The sequence below is a fragment of the Cornus florida genome, unplaced genomic scaffold, assembly GCF_030987335.1.
Source record: "Cornus florida cultivar Cherokee Brave unplaced genomic scaffold, ASM3098733v1 CherokeeBrave_3.0.0_Hap2_Chr10, whole genome shotgun sequence".
NCBI lineage: Eukaryota > Viridiplantae > Streptophyta > Magnoliopsida > Cornales > Cornaceae > Cornus > Cornus florida.
Window position 1 is genome coordinate 89,930,233 of NW_026775580.1, and position 27,692 is coordinate 89,957,924.

At 39.2% G+C, this 27,692-nt stretch overlaps 1 protein-coding gene across 3 annotated transcripts; it reads left to right on the forward strand.

Moving 5' to 3' along the window:
• Positions 1-27,173, forward strand: LOC132280047 (uncharacterized). Of its 3 annotated transcripts, XM_059782151.1 has the most exons (8): positions 1-714; positions 865-1,262; positions 15,621-15,750; positions 24,410-24,537; positions 24,627-25,216; positions 25,324-25,655; positions 26,544-26,627; positions 26,704-27,172. In XM_059782151.1, the coding sequence occupies exons 2-6, from the start codon at positions 873-875 to the stop codon at positions 25,445-25,447; spliced, it is 1,362 nt and encodes a 453-aa protein (XP_059638134.1). In that variant the 5' UTR covers positions 1-714; positions 865-872; the 3' UTR covers positions 25,448-25,655; positions 26,544-26,627; positions 26,704-27,172. The 3 variants fall into 3 exon arrangements, with proteins under 3 accessions (XP_059638134.1, XP_059638135.1, XP_059638132.1); XM_059782152.1 differs by lacking the exon at positions 1-714 and having other exon boundaries at positions 737-1,262; positions 26,711-27,173; XM_059782149.1 differs by lacking the exon at positions 1-714 and having other exon boundaries at positions 737-1,262.
• The last annotated feature ends 519 nt before the right edge of the window (positions 27,174-27,692 follow it).

Here is a 27,692-nt window from a genome sequence, read left to right on the forward strand (position 1 = left end):
TCATCGCCAACCACAGATTGACCCGGAGAAACCCAAACCAACACCGATACGCAACAGATACCAACACAACATAGAGAGAAAATTAGAACGAAAAAACAAACAATGAACACAATTCCTGGATCAAAGGGAAAAAGCGACGCGAACTACCCACAGAAACGAGGGACGTGAGATGGCAAAGAAAACCCACTCTGATGAACAGAGAAACTGCAACGTTGAAAGGAGCAGAGACCTCCACAGGGAGAGGAAGTGAAGGAAAAGGGGAACCAGAGCATTGTTCTTTCAACAATATCTGGCCCTATATTCATAGTATAAAAAAGCAGCATAAAGCTCACGTACAAAACAAGACACGCAAGTCTACATATGCGGACGCTATATATTTGACAGAATCGGATCTATACCAAATAAAAAAGCACAAATATTTGCAATAGTGATGAAACCCAAACTGATCCAATTCAAAAATAAAATATAATTGAGGGCGTAACACTTCTGTATAATAATCATACAATTTCGGAAAACGTATTGAAACTAATACTGCCCGACGAAGAGATATCAGAGACCGGAGGGTACGACGATATGGGTGTGGTGGACTGGGTCTGATCTGATGGGGGTGGTGCAGTGGGAATGAAGAAACCTGCCTGGCGCGCATGGCCGATCACTCTTGGGGGAGAGACACTTGACAGAGAAGATTGGGATGTTAAAGAGTTTTTCCAAAGGGTAAAGTGAAAATAAAAAAATTTCCTCCCTGTGCAAGAATCACATTTTTTTTTATTTTTGCAGCATATGAATCAAATTGTGAAATATATTTATATGTGTGTGTGTTTTCCCTAATAAAAATACATATTCTCTCACATCCAAAAACCCTAGATGCAACAATGGCATCAAGACCTCTCGCCACAATCTACTCAAAGCTCCTCTCTCGAATGCCTGTAGGTGCTCTCCGCACCTTAGCTCCTTCCTACTCCAATTCCGAATCAGGTATTCGGACGAACTATTCGGATTCGAACTCCCGCTCCAAACAGCTTCGTCACGCCGGAGGTAAGAAAAACAGAGCGTTCAATCGATTTTTGAAACCGAAGCAAGGGTTGAAGCTGTGGGTTGCGGACAACTCTCTCCACACCAAGGCAGTGGAAGAGGTGGACGATGATCCTCTGTCCGCGGAGGTGTACCGGAGGAGTTACTACGGCAACATCTATCTCCCTCAGAGCCGCTACAATATGGGAAAGATCGTGATGGAGCTCAAGAACATTGTGTTCAACAGGAAGGTAAGTACTACTTTGGTAGAAATAGATATTTGTGATGTGCTGGTAACCAAGGGATTTTATGGAATTTGGATTTGGAAATTGTTTGGGACGACAATTGATGGGATTTCAAATTAGGGTTCTTTTACCCTTTCAAATTTGGAATTGGAGAAAATTACTTTAAAATTTGAACTAAATTTTTTTTCAATTCTAATTCCAATGCAACAATCGCCCAAACCAACACAGCCAGTAGGTCTTCTAGTTTTTATGCATCTCTATATTGTTACAGCTCATTTGAGTACTTTCCGTACTTATGTCTAAGGTCTTCTTATTTTCTACTCTTTATATATCTATATGGTTTCAACTCATTTGAGTATTTTCCGTTCCATATCAAGTCTTCCAATTGCATATTGTGGTTAGTCACTGAACTCTTATATCATTAGTAAACTAAATAACATAACATAATATGTAAATGTTTATACTCAATGGATTTGCTATATAACTATTTGAATACCTTATATTAAGGAGGGATTACAAGCCATTGTTGGTGTGGAGCAAAAGCTTGTATTCTTATTTATATTATAAAATTAGTTGTAAAACAATTCAAAAAAATATTTTTAAAGATATTTACAAGCAATTAGAAATCTTTTGAACTAGCTCCCAAGTTCAATTCTTATGAAGAGACTCAATCTCCTCAGCATGTCGTGACTCTCCACTTGTGATGGCCTCATAATAAGTATGAGGTACCCACTCATCAATATACTTTGCCACACTAAGTGCATAAGCAAGCAAATCATCATGCGAAAAGCCATACTTCAACCGAATCATCATGTGAAAACCCATACTTTTGAGGTGGCCTAGTCTTCTTCCTAGGTCTGTCTCTAGTCACACTCTACTGCTTCAAATGCGCATCTCTCTCAGTTCTCCTCTAATTGAATCTCTACATGCTCCACCTGCTCACTAACACCCTGAGCCCTTGCTGAATCAACTACCTCCTTCTGCTTGAACTGGACAAAACCCTCATTCTTGTCCTTAAGAATGTAGCCAAACTTTCCGAGAGAAGTCATCAAGTAGTGTCATCATATATATATCACCACCATGTGAAGGAACCTAAGGACCCCAAAGATCAGAATGGATATAATCCACCGTACCCTTGGTCCTGCGAATTTTCATACTGAACTTCACTCTGCACTGTTTTCTGAAGATACAGTGCTCACAGAATTCCAGCTTTCTGGTTTTCTGACCACCAAACAGACCCTGCTTACTCAGAACATTCATCCCCTCTCATTCATACGCCCAAGCTGCGTATGCTACAATCTTGTAGTATATGAATTTGGATCTGAGGATGATACAACTACTGAACCTGCGACTGTGCTAACCATGCTTCTTCAATCCCTTCATCATTACAACAATCGCACCCTTTGAAACCTGAGCGACTCCAGCTCAAGCCATGTAAGTGCACCCAATGGAATCTAGTGTATCCAAGGAAATTAAATTCTTTCTCAGTTTTGGTACATGCCTGACATTAGTCAATGTCCTCACTATGTCGTCATAAATCTTGATTCGAATAATACCGATACTTGAAACCTTGCACGGTGCATCATTCCCCATAAGAATTTCCCCTCCATCAATGGGCCGATGAGAGGTAAACAGGTCGTCAGGTCCTTGGTTAGAGAAGTGTGAAATGAGTAACCCGAATCAAGAATCCACTCATCGCAAGAGACAAAAATCGAGACCGTTGCCACCATCTGGATCAGTACCCTCTACAATAACCTTTTCCCTTCTTATGCTGTGGATAGTCTTTTCTGAAGTGCCCTTCATTGTGACAGGTGTATCATCTCAGCACCTTCGTTATGTTCTTAGACTTAAAATGATTTATGCAGCCAAACCCCTTTTTTTTTTTTGTCCTGAATGGGTTAGTTTCAATTAGAAGAACCAAAAAAACAGAAGTACAAGAGAGACGGGCATACCCCCTTCTTACAGATTCAACAAATGAAAATGGAAAAGGCCCATTTCCAATAAAGTCCAAAACAGCAGCAAAGAAGCTTAACTGATGACAGCATAAACACAAATTAGAAGATAGTCTTCAGATCTTCCAGTGAGCATTTGCTAACATGCATCACCTCCCAAATCACCTCCACAACAAGAGCATCAACAGAAGAGCGACAATTATTGTGTAGAACAACATTCCTATGCGTCCAAATCTTCCAGATAATATTAGCAAAAACAGATGCAATGATGTTGGCTTTGAAGGAATCTATGGCAGTAGCTTGAGAAAACCAAACCACCAAACTATCAAGGGAGGAGAAAGGGCCAGCATTGATGTTCAACTTGTTAAAAACAGCACTCCAAACTAAATTAGCAAAGGAACAAGTACAGAACAAATGGTCATTGTCATATGTGGCCGCATAATAGTTTTGACAAATTGGAGGTGTTAGAATGTTATATATATATATATATATATATAAGTGTTGGGCCATTATGTAATTACAGAATGTTGATAGGGGCCTTTGTGTAGTTAAGTAAGACTTGTACTCTTTATATAAGCCTTGTACACTTTATTAGGTTTTTCATGTATATGAATATAGACAAGTCTGAAACTTCTCTCTCCCTCTCATATATATAACTGTGAACATGGTATCAGAGCGTACGATCATGGGCGTGAGAATCTGTAATTGGGTTCTTCTTGTCTAAGATTCAAATTGCAGTTGTGGTGTTGGTGATCTCTACCATCGGTTCATCGGTTCCTTGTTTGTCGTCATCAGCAGCGGCTTGTTCATCGTCGTCAGATTTGCGGCGTCGTCAGATCTGGGAGTTGCTCGTCGTCGTCTCTGTCGTGTTCGTCGTCGCCGGCCGCTTCTCTTTGGTTGCCAGCGAGCTCATCGACCTCTGCAATCTTGATTCGCAGAGGTGAGGTTCATCTCTGTTGGCCGGAAATTGCAGCGATCGCTGCTTATTGGTTCGGCCGTTCCTTGTGATTGGGTCGTCGTCGTTGCTGCCGCGTTATTCCCCGGCGTCCGTGAAGGTGTAAAGAAGAAGACCTCTGTTTGGTTACATGGTTATGGCTACTTCAACCCTGGTTTGCTAAACCTGGATAGCCCAATTTAGTCTAACCCGTTTGACCAGGTCCATTGACCAGATCCGACCCGGTTTCCCAGGTTTGGCCAGAATACAGAATCTGTTTTTTTTCTCTCCCGCGTTTTTTTTTTCTTCTCTGTTTTTGCTGGATTCAACATGGCATCTAGTTTAGATTTACTGTCACCCACGAACAGTCTTCATTCTCCCATGACTTCAGTTAAACTGAATGGGAAGAATTACATATTGTGGGCTAAATCTGTTGCCATTTTCCTCAAAGGCAGAGGTCTTGGTTCACATTTGACTAAAGAGAAACCCAAGGCAGCTGATGCCTCCTTTGATGCATGGGAATAGGAAGATGCTCAGATCATCTCTATGATGATAAACAGTATTGAACCCCAAATTAGTTCAACTCTACTTTATTTGGATACTGTCAAGGAGATATGGGACAGATTGCAGCAATTGTATTCTGGGATAGGTAATATCACTCGTGTTTATGAGCTCTGTAAGCACTACTTCAATCTTGAACAAGGTACTCAAAGTATAGAAGAGTATTATTCTAAAGTTATGGGAGTCTGTGAAGAGCTGAATATGTATCAGTCCATTACAGGTGATGTTCGCAGTATGCAACAACAGCGTGCAGACTTTAATGTTGTCCGTTTTCTTACTGGTTTATCATCAGCATATGAGCCTTTTCGTGCACAGATTATGAGCAGTCCAACACTTCCATCTCTTGCTGAGGTGTTTTCTAGACTTCAGCGTGCTACACTTGCAAGTGATACCTCAAATTTGACTATTGGACAGAGTGGTGACCGTTCAGCATTAGTGGTCTCAAAGGGTGAACATAATACTTACCGTGGAGGTCGTGGGGGACGCTCCACCCGTGGTGGTTGTGATCCACGTGGAGGACGTGGCCGTGGCAGGGAATTCAGAAAGTGTACCCATTGTGGTCTTTCTAATCATACTGTGAACTTTTGTTGGGATCTTCATGGGAAACCATCTAATTATGCCAATCAAGTTTCCTCTTCTCCGAATGATGTTGCTTCTGGATCACATAACGTAGTTGAATCAGATACAGTTCCTGTTCCACAGGATGAGTATACCCAGTTTTTATCTTATAAGCAAGCATCTAATTCATCTTCCACGGCTACTTTTGCCTAGTCAGGTATTGCACACACATGTCTATTGTCTTCCACTCGCAGTCCTTGGATCATAGACACTAGAGCATCTGATCATATGACCGGATGTTCTTCTCTTTTATCTGATTTTCATTCTGTACATCCTTCTCAAAGTGTTACTCTTGCTAATGGTTCATCCACTCAGGTTTCAGGTTTGGGGACAACTCCACTTAGTGATTCATTGTCTCTCTCGTCTGTTTTACATGTTCCGCAGTTTCCCTTTAATTTAATGTCTATCAGTAAGCTTACTAAATCTCTCCAGTGCTCTGTTACATTTGATCCTACTTCTTGTGTGTTTCCGGATCTCAAGACGAAGAAGACGATTGGTACGGGTCATAAAGCTGGTGGCTTATATTATTTTGATTTCGAATCTTCTCCTGTGGCTCTTCAGTCTTCTCTGTCTCCATTCCAGTGGCACTGTCGCCTTGGTCACTAGTCACTTCAAGTTTTGAAGCGTCAAGTTCCTAGTCTTAGTCATTTGAAATTCTTGTCATGTGAAGTTTGTCAACTTAGTAAGCACCATCGTGTGTCTTTCAAGTTTAGGGTTAATAATCGTGTCTCTAGTCCTTTTCATTTGGTTCATTCAGATGTATGGGGTCCAATAAAAAATTCTTCAATCAATAAATTTCATTATTTTGTGACGTTTGTGGATGATTATTCTCGCCTGACTTGGTTGTTTTTAATGAAAGATCGTTCTGAGTTATTTTTAATTTTTCAAAAATTTCGCAAAGAAATCAAAACTCAGTTTGGATGTCTAATTCGTATTCTACGTTCTGATAATGCTAAGGAATATTCTTCAACTCCATTTGATACATATCTTAGTGATAAAGGAATTATTCATCAAAATTCATGTGTTTATACTCCACAACAAAATGGTGTTGCAGAACGTAAGAATCGACATCTTTTAGAAGTAACTCGTGCTCTTTTGTTTCATACGCGTATGCCTAAACGGTTTTGGGGTGATGCTGTTCTTACTGCCTGTCATTTTATTAACCGTATGCCATCATCTGTCTTAGATGGCAAATCTCCACATTCTATTTTATTTCCTGATTCTCCCTTGTTTTCTCTTCCTCCTAGGGTTTTTGGATGTGTATGTTATGTCCACAATCTTGGTCCTGGTTTTGATAAATTAGACCGACGTGCCACCAAGTGTGTATTTCTTGGCTACTCTCGCTCTCATAAAGGTTATCGCTGCTATAGTCTTGTTTCTCAATGGAACTTTACTAGCGCAGATGTAACGTTTTCTGAGTCCATCCCATATTTTTCAGATACTGATTCACTTCTTGATATTACTCTTGAATCGCCTCATTCTGCCGTTCCTCTTCCATCACTCTCTCTTCAACCTCGATCTCTTGTTCCTTCATCTGCCCCGTTACAGGTGTACACTCGAAGACCAAAGCCATCGGTTGTCGTGCCTCCTCCATCCTCTTCAGAGTCCTTGGATCCGGCGCCTTCCACTATGGCTGATTCCTTGCCTATTGCACTTCGTAAGCTCCTCGCTCATGTGTTACTAACCATCCCATTGCTCATTATGTCTCTTATAATTCCTTATCGCCATCATTCTCATGTTTTTCCTCTCTGTTGTCTACTACATTCGTTCCTAAGACTGTGCAGGATGTGTTATCTGATTTGGGCTGGAGGAGAGCAATGCAAGATGAAATGGATGCTTTGCATAAGAATGGCACGTGGGATCTTGTTCCATTACCAACGGATGTCAAACCTGTTGGTTGTCGCTGGGTATATACTGTGAAGTATCTTCCAGATGGGTTTGTTGAGCGTTTAAAAGCCCGTCTTGTTGCCAAAGGTTATACCCAAACTTATGGTATTGACTATGACGAGACATTTTCTCCCGTTGCTAAGATTTCTTCTATTCGTGTTTTGATTTCTCTTGCTGCTAATAAACATTGGCCTCTGTTTCAGTTAGACGTTAAAAATGCCTTTTTGCATGGTGACTTAGCAGAAGAGGTTTATATGGAGCAACCACCTGGGTTTGTTGCTCAGGGGGAGTATCTTCACACTGTTTGTCGCCTTAAAAAGGCTCTGTATGGTTTGAAACAATCTCCACGGGCTTGGTTTGGAAAATTCTCTGAGGTGGCGTTAAAATTTGGTCTTAAGAGATGTCAGACAGACCATTTGGTGTTTCACCAGCGCACTAAAGCTGGCTTCATATTTCTTGTGGTGTATGTAGATGATATTGTGATCACAGGTGATGATTCTGAAGGCATTGCTAAGTTGAAGTTGTTTCTGCAATATCAATTCCACACTAAAGACTTGGGTAAACTTAGGTATTTCTTGGGCATTGAAGTTGCTAGATCCAAGAAGGGGATAAGTTTATCCCAACGCAAATATGTGTTGGATTTATTAGAAGAAACAAGTATGTTGGGTGGTCGTCCGGTTGATACTCCTATGGATTCAAATACAAAACTTGTATCTGATGAGGGTGATCTATTTAATGACCCGGGCAGGTTTCGTGGCCTTGTTGGGAAATTAATTTATTTCACTATCACTCGACCTGATATTTCATATGCAGTCAGTGTTGTAAGTCAGTTCATGGGAGTTCCTAGAATGCCACATTGGATTGCTGTTCTTCGGATTATACGATATCTCAAGAAAGCTCCAGGCTTAGGGTTACTATATAAATCAAATGGTCATCTCAGGGTGGAAGGTTTTACAGATGCTGACTGGGCTGGTTCTCCTTCAGATAGGAGATCTACTACAGGATACTGCACATTTGTAGGAGGAAATCTCGTTACATGGCGAAGTAAAAAGCAGACGGTGGTAGCTTGATCTAGTGCTGAAGCTGAATATAGGGCAATGGCCCATACCACTAGTGAGTTGACATGGATACAACATTTTCTAAAAGAACTTGGGTTGATAGTTAAGGATCCTACTCCATTGTTCTATGATAATCAAGCAGCAGTTCACATTGCATCAAATCCTGTGTTTCATGAGAGGACCAAACATATTGAAGTTGATTGTCACTTCATTTGAGAAAAAATATTAAGTGGGAGCTTCTCTACTCCATTTGTGAAGTCTGAAGATCAATTAGCTGATATGTTTACCAAAGCATTGGGTCATAACCGGTTAAGAACTATCTGTTCCAAGCTGGGATTATTTGATATATATTCTCCAGCTTGAGGGGGAGTGTTAGAATGTTATATATATATATATATATATATAAGTGTTGGGCCATTATGTAATTACAGAATGTTGATAGGGGCCCTTGTGTAGTTAAGTAAGACTTGTACTCTTTATATAAGCCTTGTACACTTTATTAGGTTTTTCATGTATATGAATGTAGACAAGTCTGAAACTTCTCTCTCCCTCTCATATATATAACTGTGAACAGGAGGAAGATACATCCCTCTTTTCTGCAAGTGAGTGAAAGATAGGTTCCTGTGCTGCATGATCAAAGAGATAGTCACTGAAACCCTGGGCCTGCAGTGCTTCCTACATAATCTTGCCCAAGGAAGCACCTGATTCTTCACCCTGTATACATTCCATGCAGTTTTCAGTGAAAAGGATCCCTGTTTCCAAACAATATTATCTGTCTCCCGAGTTATAGGAAGAGAGAGGAGAAATTTTTGCACATGTTGAGGAAATTCAGGTGGGAAATGCCAATGGTCATCAACAATAATACTACCAAGCTTAGAAGATTTATCACATCTTCTAAAGGCAGTAGGACCAAACCTCTGAATCAGGGACAAGCCTTCACACCATGGATCATACAGCCGAGAAAATTTATTTCCTTTACCAAACTTAAAAATGCAATGTTCAATCAGAAAATCTCTAACCTCAAGCACCTGCTTCCACACTGAAGAATCCTTTTGCTTTGGGTTGACAATCCAGAAATTGGACCTCTGCAGGTAATTGGCTCTGAGCCAGTGAATCCATAACTTACCTTTTTGCAAGAGAAAATACCAACAGAGAGTTGCTTTAGCAGCAACATCCAAGTCAGCAATTTTCCTTATATTAAAACCACCTTCATTAAAGGGATGAGTAACTTTTTTCCAGCTGAGTGGAGCCATCTTCTTTCCTTCTGTACTCCCACTCCACAAAAACTGCTTGAATCTCTTCTCTATATGAATTTGAACATTCCATGAGATTTTGAAACCAAACAGCCAATAATAAAGAAAAGAATACAAGACTGACCTGGGAAGCTCAATACTTCCTGCAATAGATAAATTCAAAGAATTCCAATGCTGGAGTTTGGCACAAATCTTATCAATCAGAACTTTACAATCGGCCGCCTTCAATTTCTTATCTGACACAGGAATTCCAAGATAGAAAATTGGTAATTCAGTCCTCTCAAAAGGAAGAATCTGAGCAATTCGCCTCCGTCTTCTAACAGCTTTCGAGAAGATAATTGAACTCTTATCATTATTCAGCTTCAAACCTGTATTGTCCTCAAAAGATGAAAGGATCTCTGCTAAAGCTTTTGCAGAGGAAGTGTAAACTTTAACTACTACCAACAGATTGTCAGCATAGAAGGCATGAGAGAAATGAAGCCCACTCTTAGCTACTCTGTTTGTGCATTTCAACTGACCAGAAGCAATTTTCCTACTTACCAGACTTTAAAAAACCTCAGTGAGAAGGGAGAACAACAACGGAGATAATGGACAACCCTATCTAATACCCCTAGAAGAATGAAAATATCCTGTTGGGACACCGTTAAACATGATGGAAAAAGAAGCAGTGGTAACACATTCCATAACCCAAGCAGTCCATGTATTCCCAAAACCATAAGCCAACAACATAGACTTGAGGAAGCCCAATCCACAGAATCATAAGCTTTCTCAAATCTATTTTCAGAGCCATTTCTGGATCACCTTGCTTCTGCCCAAAACCTTGGATAAGGTCAGACATTAAGAGAATATTATCATGAATTCTTCTGTCCTTGACAAAACCAGATTGCTCTAAACGCACCAAAGAGGGAAGCACTTGACTTAATCTATTGGCCAAGAACTTTGTAATAATTTTATACAAAAAATTACACAGAGAAATGGGCCTATAGTTGGAGATCAAATCACCATGGTTGCCTTTGGGAATGAGAGTAAGGAAAGTAGCATTCACACCTCTAGGCATCTTGACAGTAGAGAAGAAGTGCAAAACAGCCTGTGTCACATCTTTCCCAACCAAATTCTAGTATTTTTTAAAATACCTAGAGGGAAATCCATCTGGACCTGGGGCTCTGTCTCGATGAAAATTCATAACCACTTACTGAATTTCCTCTGTAGTGACTGCACACTCCAAGTTAAGAGCTTCCTCAGTGGATAAAACTTTCCTAGGATGAAACTCTAAAGATCTTGTAGTTTTAGCAGTATGTAACTCTTGGTAGAACTCAACTAACCATTCTTTCATCACCTTTAGGTCCTCCGACAGCTCACCAGTAGCATTCTTCAGTTGAGTAATAAAATTATAAGCTCTTATCTGTTTAACCTTATTATGAAAAAAGGAAGTACATTTGTCCACTTCATTAAACCATCCCACTCTAGATTTGTAAGCCCAGATAATCTGCTCCATGTCCAACAAATTTTTGACTTTATCTACAGCCACCTTCTCCTTCTGAATAACAAGATCATCACTAGGATTTTTCAAAAGATCAACTTGAAGTTGCAGCATTTCTTTTCTAGCACTTTGTAATTGCTCTGATATCATGCCTTTCTCTATGTTCCATTTCTTCACAACACCTTTAACCTCTCTTAACTTCTGCATCAACTGATGTATTGGAGAGCCAGAAGTGTTAACAGCCCAGGCCTGATGAACGAGCTCCTCGACTTCTGCCTGCCTGCTCCAGACTTTTAAAAACTTAAAAGGCTTAGGCCCTTCTAAGCAGTAAGAGTGCCATTTAACTGCTAGTCCGTAATGATCAGATAGAGAAACAGCATTAACATATAATTTAGTATCAGTGAAATTAACAAGCCAGTCCTGATTGACCATAACTCTCTAATTTAGCAATGATTCTTCTTTCCCTCCCTTGCTTATTAGTCCAAGACCAATCCACGTTATATGCAGGGAAATCCTCCAATTTGGCAGCTTGATGGCTTCATTAAACTCATCTAGAACCCTTTGAGGGACCGGCAAACCTCCTTTCTTCTCCCCATGATATCTCACAACATTCCAGTCTTCAATAGCTAACCAAGGGCCATCAACCAGACTAGAATGATCTTGAAGAGTTTTCCAAAGATCCTTCCTCTCAGTCACAGTATTTGCGGCATATACCGCAGAAACAAACACAGTCAGACCAGCTTCTATAAATTTCACCTTAATCAGCAAGGTTTGAGCAGTAACATGAACTAATGAAACATCCATAATAGCATTATTCCACCCAATCCATATTTTTCCAAGAGGATTACAATCATAATTAGACATCCAAAGCCAATTTCTGCGGATTTTGCTTTGAATCTGAGCAGCTTTCCTCTCTCTAACTCTAGTTTCAACTAAAACAACAAGAGCAAATTTATTCTCACTAATCAATCTCTTAAATTATTTTTGCATACAAGGCCTATTCAGGCCTCTAATATTCCATGCACCCAACATCGACAACAAGCTCTTGGTGGAATGCTACCACCATTACCTTTGCCTGTAAGCACCCTATCTGAATGAGGAAGGGTCTGCTTCTTCTTCTGCTGATTCCCTTTATGATCTATAGAACCCATTGCTGATGTAGATCCCATCACCAAAACAGAATCTCATATACTGCATTACCAAAATCTTCGTCATTAGAACCAGAGACGTCCAAATCTGCATTTGTGAGATTTGTAACAGGCAGCAAGGCATTTGAAGGATTATTTCCACAACCGCATTAACTGCATTATTCACCCGAACCGTATCCAAAGCTACATCTTCTTCTGTACTACCAAGAATTGCAAAATTATTTGTAGTCTTCACTCCCTCAACACTTGATGCTGCTGTAACATGTTGTCTCTTGGACAATTCCTCAGACACCTCAGCTGCATCCTCTTCTTTTCCTTTACGCTTAACAACCCAGCGATGCACAACCTTTTTTGGCTTAGTTTGACCAACTTTCTTAGGACATCTATCTTCCACATGATCCACCCTCTGGCCCAGGGCACACATCTTTGGCCTCCACTCATATTCAAAGGTAATCGTCTCATCACACCCATGAAAATTAACTACCATCGTATCCGGTAGCGTCTCATGAACATCTACTTCCACCATTGCCCGGACATACACTCCTTTATCTCTATGCAAGACCGGATCATCCATATAAATAGGTTTTGAGAACGATGAACATACTTTGGACACCGATTCTTCATTACGACAATGCACAGGCAGATTGTAAACAATCACCCACATAGGAACTGTTTCTAGCACTTCCTTCTTAAGATTCACATTCTTGCACCAACGATTGAGAATGATCGGCCGCTCCTCAAAAGTATTAACCCTAGATAAAATACGCTTCGTGTCTGCACCATTCTCAAATCGCACTATAAGAAAGCTGTCTTTAAGATAAACGACTGTAACTTGCTTGGACCACCGCCGTTCAACATACGATTTGAAATTGTGATAACATGGCTTCCTACCCATTACGTACCCAACAACAGAATTCTGCCAATGTTCTATCTCATCCGCAACATCAGCAATTGAAATTGATACATTCTTGCCTCCAAAATCCTTATGATGCTTGAGGTTTTTGAAAGGATTTGTGTCTGAAGCAATAAAGAACTGCGTCCACGGAGGACTTTTTGGGGATAGATACCGGCCCGGAGATATCGCCGGCAGGTTGGGGAAGGAGGATTGACCCTCCTCCATGCTACGCACACCTTGTATCAAACAACCAGAAACCCTAGCCCCCTTTTAGAGACAGAAGAGAGAATAGTCACGGGATTACCCTTTCATTCCTTCCTTTTGATTCATTCTCCCTCTAACAACCAACCCCTCTGCCGAACTTTCTGTATTGCCTCAAACGCCCTTCTCGGCAACTCTTTGGAATTCAGAGCTGTTTCACGTCTTCTATGAACAAAGCAGTTGTGACATACATCATCGTATCAACATCAATATTATTCATGTCCACGATGATAATATTTACCTTGTCAAGATGGTCTTTCAGAATCAAATCTTTGTGCATCTGAATTGTGAACAATCACTTCTTTAGATACAAGCGGTTGGCCAGACATATCGTCATATACTGAGACTCTAACTTGTTCCACAGTCCATTCAGCGTAGTATCTCCAACAACTTCTCACAAAACCTCGTTTCTCAAGCACAACATAAATGCCATATGTGCTTTCTCCATAACCTTATCTTTGTCTTTAATCTTTTCTGGCAGTGCATCCTTCCCCTTCAGCGCCTTGATGACCCGTGTTAAACCAATAGAGCCTGCATCCTAACCTGCCACAAGTTGAATCATTTATGCTTTTAAGCTTCTCGATTTCCAGAAAATTGGATGCCATCCCTGCTTCAAACAAAAGCTCTAATACTAGTTTGTTACGATAAATGCAGCGAACCCAAGAACAACAAATAACGAAACATGACAGAAAAGTAACATCCCACATACAAAGAACCAATAGATTTAACATAGGTCGGCAAAGCCTACGTCCTTGTGAAGATCCGGCGAAAGTTTTCACTATGCGAAAAATTGGAGATCACAAGTTTTAGCCCCCAAACCCTAGCTCTCGCTTTCACTATCTTTTCTGCGATTTTGAGTGTTTCTCAATATCCAACTCTAAACCCTAAACGCCCTTATATATTACAAGATAGTATTAAAATGGGTCTGACCCGCAAGAAAAAACGGGGCAAAAATTTCCTCTAAGTCACCCGAAACCAAATTCGGGCCACAAATCACAACTAGTTTGGTCCAGTTCTATCTACGGTTCTGAACATTAGTAATGGTAACCATTGCCACCATCGTAACATTTGATTGCATACTTCATTGCCTATTTTCACTTATTTTTCATATACCTTTTCAGCAAGCGTGACATTGACACTCAAACTATGTAACATAGCGGCAACAGCTCTGTTGGGTGTATGTATTATAAAACTAAGAACAAACTTAATAGATGTGAAGAAATTATATAAATTAAGCAAAAAACTACAACATCATATATATGTATATATTATATTATATTATGTATATAGATATTCAAATTAATGGTTCAGTCATAATGGACCCCAAACCAGAATGGAATTGTGAGTTAGCGGTTCTCTGTTTTTGGAATCGGACCAAACCGAGCCATAACAATACTAGATTGAACCATACGGTCTGGTTGTGTTCAGATCGATTCATCGGTTTAACCGCTTTTTTGTGCATCCTAATTACAACAAGTGGCGCAAATGAATGTATAGTTAGATCAATTGGGGTCTAATTATATTAAGATGAAGTTGCCAACTAAGGGAGCAAGCTTGTCAGGTAACAAAAGAGAAGTATGAAACGCACTTGTGTAGCTGAAATAGGAATGCTAGCTAGATGAGAAATATGAAACACATTTGTGTAGCTGAAATAAGAATGGGTAGGTAGATGATATGAGTAATTAAAAGAAATATGGTTAATAATTAACACGTGACATAAATCAAGAGTGACACTTGTTGCCAATAAAATAAAAGGAAGGCTGACTTAGGTGACTTATCAAAAAAAGAAAAGAAAAAGGGAAGGCTGACTTAGGTGGTCCAGACATGTATAATATAGACCTGTGGATGCACCGTTAAGAAATGGAAGATTAGTTTCAAGAGAAATAAAAGAAAAATAGGCTAACCAGTCTGGAATAGAATAATTAGACTTGATTGGAAAATTAAATATTATGTGAGAAATGGATCTCAATAGTAAAGAATGACATAAGAGAATTGATATAGCCGATTCCATTTATATGGGATTAAGGGAAGGATAATAACCATGATTTCAAACTTAAAAAAAGAAAAAAAGCTGATGATCCCGAATTGATCAATGTGATTATTTGGCTTGAATAAGATTGCTATTTCTACATTCTACATATAGCGTATTTAACAATTTTTTTTTTTTTTTTTTCATATTGTTGTCAAAGACTTTTGGTTTACCTTTAAATTTGGTTTGAGCTTGAATTTGGATCTTCCGTAGGAGTTTAAATTTGAATGAAAATTACATCTTCATCTGTCATATCATATTTGGCTGACTGACTTTTTGTATTGTTAGCCGCAAATGATGACGAGGAACACTTGTGACAGCCGGCGATGGTTTACTAGTTGTATTGATGCCGATAAAGATGCAGCCAATGTTGAGAGTAATGCCTTTTCTACTAATGAAGCTGGTGATGCAATCAACGGTGAGGGCCCAGTTAAGAGTGTTTATGATGCATGTGTTCTCATTTTTTCATTACTTTTAATTGGAATGATAATTTTAGTACATAAGATCAAAAGCTCCATTTATAGCTTATGACATCTTGAAGGGGCTCCCAAAGGCAACCCTAAGTAAGAAATGGGAAAAGAGCCAGTGTGGCAACCAAGAATCTGAGAGAACATCTCAATCTAAGGAACACCCCCAACGGGCACAAGAACGCTCTTACCAACATTCACCTTAAGACCAGAGACAACTTGGAACCAAATCAAAACGCATCTCAAATACCTTAGTGGACTCATCAGCATCACAAAGCACTAAAGTATCATCTGTAAACATCAAGCGGGAAATCTCCAGTTGGCTAGCAACATCCCTGCCCGCACGAAAACCTCTCAAAAAACCCAACTCCACAGCCCTCTTTATCAATCTGCTAAGAGCTTCCATCACAAAAAGGAACAAGAAAGGAGAAAGTGAATCCCCTTGTCTCAAGCCCCTTGAACAAGAGAAAAAACCCGTCGGAGCTCCATTTACAAAGACAGAAAACCGAGCACTAGAAATGCAAAAAAGAATCCATCTCTTCCAACGCTCACCAAACCCCATCCTCTCCAATAAGTAAAGGAGGAAATTTCAATTCACATGGTTATACACCTTCTCAATATCCAGCTTGCATAAAATACCCGGAACCCCACAATTCATGTGACACCCCCAAATTCCGGAACACAGGTTGATCTGGTCCGCGCACAAAATTAAGGAATATCAGCCAATCAATAATAAACAAACACGGAATACAAGAGGAATAAAAAAATTAAATAATTAAATGACGCTAAAAGGGAAATCTAAATTAATAATTAAATAATAAATCCTCTAATACATTAATCTCCAATAGATTTTCATTATAAGAATTAAACCTCCAGAGTACAACTTGGGAATCCATACAACGTGGACCCCTAATAAAAATCCCACCTTCAACGGTGAGAGAGGTTCGCTCTTTTCTAGGACATGCCAGCTTCTATCGCCGTTTTATTAAAGGCTTTAGCAAAATTGCTAGACCCTTGTGCAATCTTCTCGCCAAGGAAACTCCTTTTGTCATTGCACATTGAGGACAATGTGCAGTTTAAGTTTGGGGGAAAGGTGACTTTGTTGCATTCTACTTAAGTATTCTTGAGTCCATTTTGATTTGTTTTTCGTTCTCTTTCCAGTGGTGTGCTCGGTGCCACCCCAATCCATATTTTTAGAAGTGACTATTTTGTCCCGTGGGGTTAGTGTGGCCTAGGGGGGACTAGGGAGATTTTCCTAGCGTGGTTGAGTTAACTGGGCCCCAAAACAAGAGGTCTTCTATTTTCATCTTCCAGAAATTGAAGTTTGTGCCATTGAACTTCTCGATCATAAATGTGGATGTCTTATCTTCTGATACCATTACTCCCACTCGAACGAACAAGTTATTAACCTAGAGTTTGGGCCCTCCACCTTTCGGCGCGAGAAACTAAATATCTTTATAGACAGGATCCACCAAGAGGACAACTGTCATATGTCTTTGAAAGACTTGCCCCTCAATGTAGGGTTTCAATCTCTGTCCATTCACTTACTAGCGGCTAGTCAACTTGATGTTCAAGAACCAAATCGGAAGGAATATGGAAGTATATGTGGATGACATGCTCGTAAAAAGTTTGAAAGCTCAGGACCACCGAGAATATCAGCCAAATTCTGATCAGCATGCACTTTTTCCAAAGACACGACATTTTGTTCAACAAGTTCCCTAAGAAAGTGATGTCGAATGTCGATTAACAAGACAAGAAAAATACTTGAAATCAAGGATAATGCATAATATCTATGCAATGAAACAAGATTGGAGCATTTCACATAACACAACAAACTAAAGACGAAATAAATAAATGTCTAACTCAAAAATAATAAATAATAACGAAAACATACTGGGGTCCTACGTCTATAACATCGGAAGAGTGATGAAGTCTGGCCTCTGCTCTGCACGAACTGACTCTATGTCTAGAACTGTCGAGGACCTGAAAAGATAACAACAAAGGTGGGTCAAAACTCACGAACAAGCCCTTTCTACTACATCATAAACAGAGACCCGATAACAATCCATCCTAGTCCGACTAATGCAATAGCTATGTAGGTCAATATACATAAATATACACACTATAGACTCTCAGTGGATCATAAGACGGCCTCAACCGGATAGTTGGTCTCATGTAAGCGCACACAAGGTGGTCACGAGTACCTCTTCTACTAGGGCACACACATCCCTATAACCAGCTACTCATCTCATCCGGCAATATACGCCAATCCTAACCAACGATCGCGAGATCTCAAACTCGTATCATGGTACCCAATATATTTATGTAATTAATTGTAGCCATATCCTGATAATGGCACAATTTAAAGTCATAACCATATCTTGACGATAGCATGACCAAAACGTATGGATCTAGACTTATTAGTCAGTCCATATATATACCAGCAAGTCATATCCTAACAATGGTGCTGCTAAGACCATATCCTAACAATGGTGCTGCTAAGACCATATCCTGACGATGGTATCCCATCTTACACATACATATAATTATGTATAAGTTTATAAGTTGATATAAGTACTATAGGAAAGACTTGCAACAAACGTAAAGTCATTTATTGTTACATGAATAATTTATAAAATATCATCCTCTACGACAGTTGCTATAACAATGTAGCTATTAATAGACATTACAATAATAACTTGCAATTCAAATAAGTGTCATTACATTAACCCATTATCATTACTAGTTACTATACAAATAAATTATAACACTCAATATATAAACGAACCCAAGGTCTAAGCCAGGACTTTTCTAGACTAAACCATAGCATGTTAATAGCAACGCTTACATGCTGTACATAAAATAATATATAAATAAACCAAATAAACTATGCAATAATAGTGAACCCATGAATAAAATTGAAGACTAAAGTATGACTTTAATAAATTACATGCTAATACAATTTTCACATGTGTTATATATATCACAATAAACCACCAGTGTACATATATATACAACTGACCCAAGCCAAACCCATCTTACCATTGATTTCACAACACCCCAACAGATTCCACCCCTTGGCATTAAACTCAAACTCAAATCAATCATCCCAATAGTCCATACTAAATACAGACTCATGATTTACGAAATTATCACATTTATATATATGTCTTAAAAAAAAAAATAAAAAAAATAGCAACATATATATATATATATATATATATATATATATATATATATATATCCAACTTTATTTATTTCTCTGCTATGATCCGTTCCACATAAAAATTAAATTTAGTTTGTAATTAACTCCCTAAAGTCGTTCTACAGATGGATCGAACATGGAATCAACGAACGAAGACTTGCCTTTTAGAGTTTCGGGTCAAAACTCTACACCGTTCCTCTTCGATTTTCCTTGACGCCGGCGGCTTTCGGGTCGCCGTTAACTACCGGTTAACATCTATGGCAGCCCCTTGTCCAAGGTTCTTCACCCCGTCTAACAAATCACTCTTTTCTTCTCTTTCTTTCTCTCTGTTTCCCCTTTTTCTTTCCTCTCTTTCTTTCTTCTTTGCCGCCTCTCTCTCTCTTTTTTTTTTTTTTTTTTCTTTACTGCGTAGTAGCTCCTCCACCCAAGGCCTTCACCTATATATATATATATATAAAACACTAACCTAAACTCCAAATACCACCTACCAGACCAATGACCCGAGCCCACCATCATAATAAAATAAAAAAAATGATATAATAATATAATTAAACTACCATACTAAAACCCACTAACTAAAAAATAATACTAAAAAAACTAATCAACCAAAAAGTGACTTCCTCCTGTGTACATAAAAACCATATGTAACTAAGTATATAAATAATACAATTTAATTATATAAAGATTTATAATTCACTAACCATATATATATATATATATAACACTTTAATATATATATATATATATATCTACCCATCCATAAAACTAACTAATAAAATAAAATCAATGAACAATTTACAATTTACTAAAGAATTTCTACTAAATTATTATATTTAAATAACAAATAAATAAACCCTCCATGAACAATTCAATTAACCAAGTAGAAAAAATTAAAATAAAATAAAACCTAAATATAACATTTAAATGACAAACAAATTAAAACCCTTAAAAATAAATAAATAGCAATTCAAATAGGCACATAGATAAATAAATTGAAATAAAATAAATAATTAAAATCCTGAAAAATTTAGGGGTATTACAATTCAATCGGGAGTCCACACATTCACTAGCAATAAAAACTGAATTCAAAATCTGACGACCTACCACAAAGGCATTCTGAGAGTCAGAAATAATGCCATCCAAAACCTTCCTCAATCTAGAGGCCAAGACTTTAGCAATCAACTTGTAAAAACATCCCACCAAACTAATAGGGCGAAAATCCCTAACATCCATCACTCCTCCCTTTTTCGGAATAAGAGCAATAAAAGTGGCATTCAAACTCTTCTCAAAAGAGCCCTGATCATGGAATGTGTGAAAAGAGCCCATCACCTCCTCACGGATCACCTCCCAGCACTCCACAAGAAACTCATAGAAAAACAATCTGGACCAGAGGCTTTATCCCCATTGCAGCTCTTCAAAGCAGACAAAACTTCCTCTTCCGAAAAAGGCTCTTCCAAAACAGAGCACTCCTCCCTTGAAATAGAGTTAAAGTGAAGCCCTGCAAGCAAAGGCCGCCAACCAACTGATACCGAAAAATAATTAGCAAAACCCTTGCAAATCTCCTCCTCCTTACAAAACAGCTCTCCATCTACCCGAATCCTCCCAATGTGATTGCCCCTTCTGTGAGCATTGGCAAGTCTATGAATTTTTTTTGTATTATTGTTGCCTTCTTTGAGCCACAAAGCTCTAGACTTTTGCCGCCACGAAATCTCCTCCAAGACAGCGATCTTAACAAACTCTGCCTGACACTCCACCCTCCCAAGTTTCAAAGGAATAGGCAAGAGGCCCTATCCCTCTAGCCTATCAATATCAGCAATCTCAGAAAGAATCCGATTCTTCCTCCAAGCCAGATTCCTGAAACCCTCTTTGTTCCAAACTTTAAGATCTTTATTCAAAAGACGCAGTTTACTTGCGAGAGAATGACTTTTTTTTTTTTTTTTTTGATTAGTACCTGTGAAAGAATGAATTGGGGAGCAAAACACTCCATACCCCACCCACCAGGATCGGACTCGTTCCAGAAAACCCTCAGCCCGAAGCCACATATTCTCAAATCTGAAAAGGAATCTTCTGCTACGCAGCCCACCATAATCCAACATCAACGGAACATGGTCAGACAAAGGGCGAGCCAAAGTGGTCTGAACAACATCAGAAAACTTCTCCTCCCGATCACTTGACAAAAGGAATCTGTTAAGTCGAGAGAGAGTAGGAGGTGAGCGACCACAGGACCAAGTGTAAGGCTCACCCACCAAAGGCAAATCAAGCAAACAAAAAGCATCAATGAACTCCTACAAAGAAACCATGTCGGCCGTCCACCTACCCCCTGTCGACCTCTCAAAAGGAGAACACACAACATTGAAATCCCTATCCATACACCAAGGCAGAGACAATCTCCTTCGAATCTCCCCCATTTCCTCCCAGAGCAAATGACAAACACTATCCTCTGAAGAACCATAGACGCCAGGAAAAACCCAACGAAATCCGTCCTCCACCAAAGAGAGAACACAGGAAGCCGAAAAAAGCCCGACCTGAGGCTCCAACAAAGAGATGCACCGGGAATCCCACATAATCAAGATACCACCCGAAGAGTCAATCGCATCCAAGGCAAACCACTTCACAAATCTTCCTCCCCACAAGCTACGACAATCACATCCATCATCGAGGCAATCTTGGTTTCTTGCAGACATACGACGTGACCACCCCCTTTCTGAATCACCGATTTTACCACTTTTCTTCTAGCCGGGTCAGTGAGACCCCGGACATTCCATGAAAGAATTTGTAGCTTCATAGGGAAACAGTAGAGTTGACCGTCTCTCCCCTCAGTTCACTCGCCCTCTCCCTAGACCCCCTACTCCTCCTTTCATAAGTGATGACAGTTGAGGGGCTCGGAACCCCCCTATCCGCCCTCCCCACTGGGAAACTCACCCCACTCCCCCACTCCCCCTACTTCCCATTAAGAACATCAAGATATAAACTTGTCGCCTCCTCCATCCGACCTTCAAAAGAAACTCCCAAAAGGGAACCCACCTCAACTCCCTTTTCCCGCACCCAATCATCCTCCAAAACAGCCACATCTGAAACAAAACCATTCCCATTCGCAAAATCCCCTTTCGGTTTAACAGCAGCCAAAGGGGTAAACAAATCAAAATCAGACTCACATCCATTCCACATAACCATTCCCAAATCCCCATTAAAAGAGAACATGACCCCTTCTCCCCAATCCCAGCCGCTGACGAGGATGGAGAACAGCAAGACTGCAGAGTCCCAAAAACCTCCTCAGCCAAGTGACCACTTTGCTCATTCTTAAAATCTTTCAAAGCAAGATGAGCCCGCAGTTCATTCAAAAGCACAGCAGCAGAATCATTATCCAGAGAGATCTTCGCATCACGTCCCACACAAACTGTAACATTCTCTCCCTTGCATTCAACAGAACGAGAGTGGCCCAACCCATCAACCTGACATTCCCCAAGTAAATCTCCCCACCCACTCACCAACCCATCCTCAAAAATCGAGGAGAGGTTTCTGGAAACAGAAGAAACCAGCCCTTTCGACCTCTCCAAGGACTTTCTCACCACAGCCGAAGAAGGAGAGGGGGAAGCAGATGAAGGAGCAACATAAGAAAAACTTTGCTGAAAAACAGACTTACCCGGATCATTAACAACACATGGAACCCACTTCTGTTTTTCATTCTGTGTCCATCTTCGTCGAAAGGGAGGGAGAAGAAGCTGCTTCTTAGACCTCAAACGGCGTCCCTGCGGTGGCTTCCTAGCTCACCGTTCAACTGAACCAGACAGCTGAGCCGATGTACCATCAAAGGAGGAAGACAGTGGTCCAAAACGGTTAGCCACTTCAAAACCAGAACATAAAAGCCCAGATGAATCTGGCTGAGAAACCAGCCAAACCACAAACCCACAGCCCAATCCAGCAGAGGGGCCTTCCGTGCCTTCAGAAACATTGATTTGGGCCGCCAATTCACTATCTGGACCACAACACACCGGATCATGCACCTCTTTAAGAATAGGCCCAGAAACCAGCCCACAAGGATCATGAGCCCATACCACCAAATCCTCTTTTGCTAGCCCGTGAGCAAGCCCACCAACACCTGAACCCAACTTGTCATTTCTTGCCCTCACAAATGAATTTGAAAATGCACCAGCTGTAACCCATTGCGAACGGGCCTCGCCTCAGCGCCAACCACGTGTAGGGGCATCTTTTCTCCCCCACCCACCCGCCGATCGCGCGTGACAACCACCTCTATGAATGTTCCTATCCCATCTCTGTAACTGATGGCCAAAACCAAAACCGCCGCCCCTCTGAACTTTCCGGCTACCAACCGACGAAGAAGAAGAGCTTTCTCTCCTTCGCTGAGTAAAAAGTTGTCTAAAGCGCACTATGTTTCGGTCCCAGAGCTTATCCCTCCATTTCTTCCATCGCCGGAAATCATTCGTCCCCTTCTCACCCATGGAAACCCATCTCAACCACTCCTCCTCCTTCAGCAAGTGAGAGCCCCCCCCCCCCCCCCCCCTCCTCTCCAAGCTATCAATTGTCGGAACGAGCTGAGGATGTGATTCCTCCCAAACAGCCACCTTGTAGCAAAAACGATCATCGTGAACGAAAATGAACAGCGGGCAAGCACGTCCGTCAGAGACAGTGATTCGAACCTTCTCACCATCAAGGGACTCATCAGCGTCCACCCAAATGAAGCCTCCACTCAAATCCCTAACCATCACAAAAAGAGAGTGACTCTAGAGATGCAAAGGGTGGCTGAAATTCTCCAGCCCTTGCTCTTTCAGAACCTCGGAGCAACCCACCCTGAAATTCCATGAGTCCACACTAAGAGTGGTCTTCCCCTAGTCACGTCACCCCTCCTTGAGCACTCTCTCTGCTTCCGCCGAAGAGGGGAAACGAAAGAGGAGCAGAGAGTCCGGCAGAGGTGACACAACCACTGCCGGAGACACTTTCCAAGCACGCGAGGCCCAATCTGCAACCTGAGCCCTAGATCCCACTTCTTTGTTGAATTTCCCAACGAAGCATGACCTCAAATCTCTTCTCTTACCTTCTGAGTCATCATCCAAGAAAACGTGCCTAAGTGTGTGTGAGCGTGCAAGCCAACTGAGGGTACAACACTAGTATACGCACGAGTGGGAGAGTGTTATCTCGAGTGAGTACAGGAGTTCATCTAATCAAGGCCTTGTTGCGAGGAACGTCTCGGTGCCAAACCGGTTTGGTTAGAGTAGTGAAGAAACTCTTAAGTCTGTGCTTCCAGGGAATTTTATTATCATTTCTATATTTGTACCTGATACTTAAAAACAATCAAGAAAGATTTTTTGCTTCATGTGATTAAAATGTTTATCTATTTGTTGCTATATTTTTGCCTTTAATTATGTTTTTATATTGTGCCCCCTTAGGAACTCTTCATCGTATGGTGCGTGCCATTTACATCAAGGAAGGAAAGTTTCCAAACTTTGACAATTTAATCGCAGATTTAGTATCTTTTATCAAGGAAGGACAGTTTCAAAACTTCGACATGTTAATTGTAAGTTCAATACATATATAATATTTAATTTTTATATAATTCAGATTATTATTATTTTAACAAAATACTGTTTGATCATTAAACAACAGGGATTTTGTCAAACCCAACATCTTTTTTTTGAACAGAAGCACAACATAATATTAGAAAATTATGGGTTGTACAAAATGGTTAACAGTGATTGGCATGTGGCTGGGGTTTCCAAGTCGAGATACATGTCGATAGACAGCTTCATGTGGTGGTTCCTCAGGATTCCTAATGAGTACAAAAAATGGATTTATAATTACATGTTCAAGCAGCAAATTTATGTTATTGAGAGTTGTCCGGCGAATTTACTAACACACTATACAACTTTCCATTGTTGGGATGCGCCACCCGATGAATTTTACAAGTTAAACATTTCTGGGTTTTTTAAGGAAACTCTTGGTGGGACCAAAGAAGCTTCTTGTGGAGAAGTATTAAGGGATTTTAGGGGAAGGATTTTGGAAATTTTCCATAAGCCACTTCCTGATGCGACATCTAGAGATGAAGTAGTCTTACTTGGAGTGCATCATGGGATAGATGAGATACTCCAAAAGAGATCAGAAGCGAAGAAAATAATATTGGGGATTGACCATAAAAAAATTTTCAAGGTGCTACGTCGTGAGGAGCGTATACCAAAGGAATATTTTGAACTTTATCAGTAAGCTTTTTTATATAAAGTTTGATTCTATTCTTTAAATTTAGATTCCAGTTTCCAATTATATTGATATTTCAAATTATATTGATGTAAAAACTATATTTTTGCAGCAAAATTTTTCATATGTTGTTACAATTTGATGACTATGACATATTGTTTCAATATCCTCAAGAAAACGTTGTAGCCAATAGAGTTGCATATATAGCTTCGAGTCTGACCGTGGGACAGAGTTAGGCGACAGACGTTTTGAAACACAAGTCAGGCACGATCAACAATGTATTCCATATTATGAGATCCTCCCAGAAGGAATAGTTGGAGTTTTGGAATGTTCCGATCAGGAATCCGATCGGGAATCATACTATAATGAATTGTCCTATTTGCAATGGTGCCGTTATGAGAATTCGTTCTATGATGAATTGTCCGATGAGGATCCTGAAGTCGGGTACTTTCCCTTTGCTTTTTAAATGTATTTTAAATTCCTGAGAGGTGAAAGTAATTATCGTGATCTTGTGTTGTTCACCCGGCATTAAAAATAAAAATAAAAAATAGGGGGAAATTTAGAGGTAAAATTGTGTTTACTATATATTCTAGACTCTACATCATGACATTCACACACTTATTTCTGCTCCTATTTCTATGTAAGCTTATTTTTATGTCTACAATTTTCTTTATCTTTATTATAGTCTATCTATTATTTTCTAGACTTTACATCGCACTTATTTCTGCCCCTCTTTCTATGTAAGCCTATTTTTTATTTCTACAATTTTATTTACCTTTATTCTATTCTATACTATTATTAAAAGTACAAAGACTTTTGGATCATCATTTATATATATATATATATTTTTTATAATGCATTTTAATAATAAATTATATTTTTCATTATCCTATTATATTTCTAATTCTTTTTAATAATAAATTTACATTTTTCCTAATTCTATAGTCTTTCTAATTCCTTCCTTTTTTTTCAAATTATATTCTATTTCTAACCCTTCCTATTCACTTTCTCCTATTTACCCTAAAAAATAAAAAATATTTATTTTTGTAATGCATAACACAAACTCTTAATAAAAATAATAATAGTAATATTGTAGTCTCTTTCTAAATCTTCCCCAAATAATAATTTACCTTTTTCTTCGAATTCCATTCTTTTTCTAACTCTTCCCCAATTTATCCTAAAAAATAAAAATAAAAATGAAATTATAAATTTTAGTTCTTATTATAATGCATAACACAAAGTCTTTCTAAATAAAAATAATTTACCTTTTCTCTAATTCTATTCTGTTTCCTAAACAATTTACATTTTTTTTTTTTTCCCCTTTCTACCTAGCACCTAGACCTATCCTAGCATACGTTTGACAGAGAGGAGCAATTTGCATGTGGTGTTCAGAAGGCGGCGACACTGGTTGAACTGGTAAGATAGATATATATATATATATGAAATACTACATAATTGTATTGGAATTGATGATTCAACTTTCTCTTCTTAGGTTTTAGGGGCGAATGGTATTTTGCTGTCAGTTGACCGGTGGTAATGATAGCAAAAACTGGGCAAATAGCACAAACGTGTTTAAAAGTTGGATCCTGACAATGATGATCACGTTCAAGAATGGAATATTTAAAAATGCAGTGACAAAAAGTGTTCTCCACAAACTTTCCTGAAAAGTAGTTTTATGCTTGCGGAACTCTTAATGCTTTCTCCAATTTTTGTAACTTGCATTCACAACGATGTTGCTTATACTTTAATGTCTATTTAATGACTAGTTTTTAGCCGCATCAGTGTTCCCAATGTTAATGTTAATTTGTACTGTATGTGGAACGTCCCATTATAAATTTGTACTCTAAACAATGATTAGAATTGGTGTTGTTGACCTTTACGACAAAAATATTCTAAGGAATAAGAATTTTGTTTTTAGGGGTTATAATTTAAGTCACACAGTGGTCTGTATATTAAGTTTAAATAAATTACGTGCTTGGTTTATTTATAATTTTCTTCGAAGTTTTTTAGTGATATATTTTTAGATATGTATAATTAATATATGTGTGTGTGTGGGATAGTATAGCAATGCCATATAATTGGGGCACACGTGGAGTTTGAGAGGGAAGTTCTTTGGATGAATTGTGTAACTCAGGTTAGAATACAATGTTATTATTATTATTTTTATTATATATATATATATAGAGAGAGAGAGAGAGAGAGAGCAAATTGGTTCAATTCAGTCATTTTGCGAAGGACTCAAACTATAATTTAATCATATAATTATGGTTCTATATTTTTTGAATAGTGACCGATCCAAACCCTAAAAAGTCGAATCAAATCAACTAGCCTGATAAATTCAAATTTTTGATTCAGTCGTATTTTTGAACACGCCAACAATTCTATCTCCACCATTTCCCACTCTTCAGAGTTTTCTTACTTTCTCGCTTTGTTTGCTATCTCCTATCATTCATCTTTTCGTCTCTGAATCCTCTTCTTTTA